The sequence below is a fragment of the Echinops telfairi genome, unplaced genomic scaffold (assembly GCF_000313985.2).
Source record: "Echinops telfairi isolate 266 unplaced genomic scaffold, ASM31398v2 ScPeMD7_60;HRSCAF=208, whole genome shotgun sequence".
Classification (NCBI taxonomy): domain Eukaryota; kingdom Metazoa; phylum Chordata; class Mammalia; order Afrosoricida; family Tenrecidae; genus Echinops; species Echinops telfairi.
Window position 1 is genome coordinate 1,361,082 of NW_022103958.1, and position 1,505 is coordinate 1,362,586.

Consider the following 1,505-nt stretch of genomic DNA (forward strand, 5'->3'; position numbering starts at 1 on the left):
ATTCACACTCTTTGAATTATAATGCAATGTTTCCTGGGGTCGTGAAAGTAGACAGGAAATAGAAATCAATACAAATTTGATTCAGAAAAACTCCATTCTGGCCAGGAAATTATATTAATTAAACTCAGACAAAAACAATTGACTTTCAATGTTAAGTATGTGGTAGTTTTACAAGAGGGTATACACTGTTATATCCCATGAAATCTCACTTGGATATACTCATGGCACAGAATAGAGGATCTTCTATTAATAATAGCAACTTTGATTCCTTATTATTGTTTCTTCTTACATGGAGAGAATATTAATATTAATTACTATGGCTCCATATACTCAATTGATCTGTCTTGGAAGAAGTACAACCAGAATTACTCCTTATAAGCAAGGGTGATGAGGCTTTGTTTCACATACTGTGGATATGTTATTAGGAGAGACGCACCCTTGGAGAAGGGCATAATGTCTGGCAAAGGAGAGGGTCAACTAAAAAGAGGAAGCCCCTTTACCAAATGGATTGATACGGTGTCTGTTACAACGGGCTGGACCATAGCCAAAGTTACAATGGTGGTGCAGAACCGGGCAGGGTTTCCTTACATTGTACATAGGATCCCTATGAGTCAAAACCAGCTTGAGGGCACTGAACAATGACAATAGTCCATTGAGGCACAAAGACACTAACAACAAACAGATAAAACTATCTACAAAGATTGTATTGAGGAAACTACAGGCACTTTGTCAAAGACCATTAGCTCTAAGAAGTTTTACATACATCTATATATTTTTAATGTGAACAGTATATATGTTTAACCAGAAAATGATTTAGTACTCATTGTTTTCTTGAGGGCACCTATCACATCCTTATTTCTCAGGCTATAGATGAGTGGGTTTAACATAGGGATCACAACTGTGTAGAACACAGAAGCCATTTTGTCCGTGTCCATTGAATAGCTCGAGCTTGGTCGGAAATACATGAACAAGAATGTATCATGAAATATAGCCACCGCGGTTAAGTGTGAGGCACATGTCAAAAAGACTTTGCGTCTCCCCTCAGCGGAGTTCATTCTAAGAATGGTTGTTATAATATAGCTATAGGAGAGGAGGACCGATAAAATACTGCACCCCAAAATACAGCTACTAAAAGTGAACAACATGATCTCATTAATGGATGTATCTGAGCAAGAGAGGGCTAGTAAGGGTGGGAGGTCACAGAAAAAATGATTGATAACATTGGACTTGCAGAATGAAAGGCGAAATGTGCAGCATGTGTGGAGTGCTGAATCCAACAACCCTACAATGTAAGCACCAGCCACTAGCCAGGTACACATCCCCCCAGACCTGGCAATTCTATAAAGGAGTGGATTGCAAATAGCTACATAATGGTCATAGGCCATAGCAGCCAACAAGAGGCAATCCACATCAGCCAATGCCCCGAAAAAGTACATCTGGATGGCACACACGTTATAAGGAATCCTCTTTGGCTCAGATAAGAAATCAGCCAGCATCTTGGGAGA

The 1,505-nt window shown here is 39.5% G+C and overlaps 1 protein-coding gene across 1 annotated transcript; it reads right to left on the bottom strand.

Moving 5' to 3' along the window:
- Positions 1 to 797: 797 nt before the first annotated feature.
- On the bottom strand, positions 798 to 1,502 carry LOC101658488 (olfactory receptor-like protein OLF2; the record flags this gene model as incomplete). Its single annotated transcript, XM_004708497.3, has 1 exon — positions 798 to 1,502. A coding segment is annotated over one exon (705 nt), but the record flags the coding sequence as incomplete, so codon positions are not given.
- Positions 1,503 to 1,505: the final 3 nt, after the last annotated feature.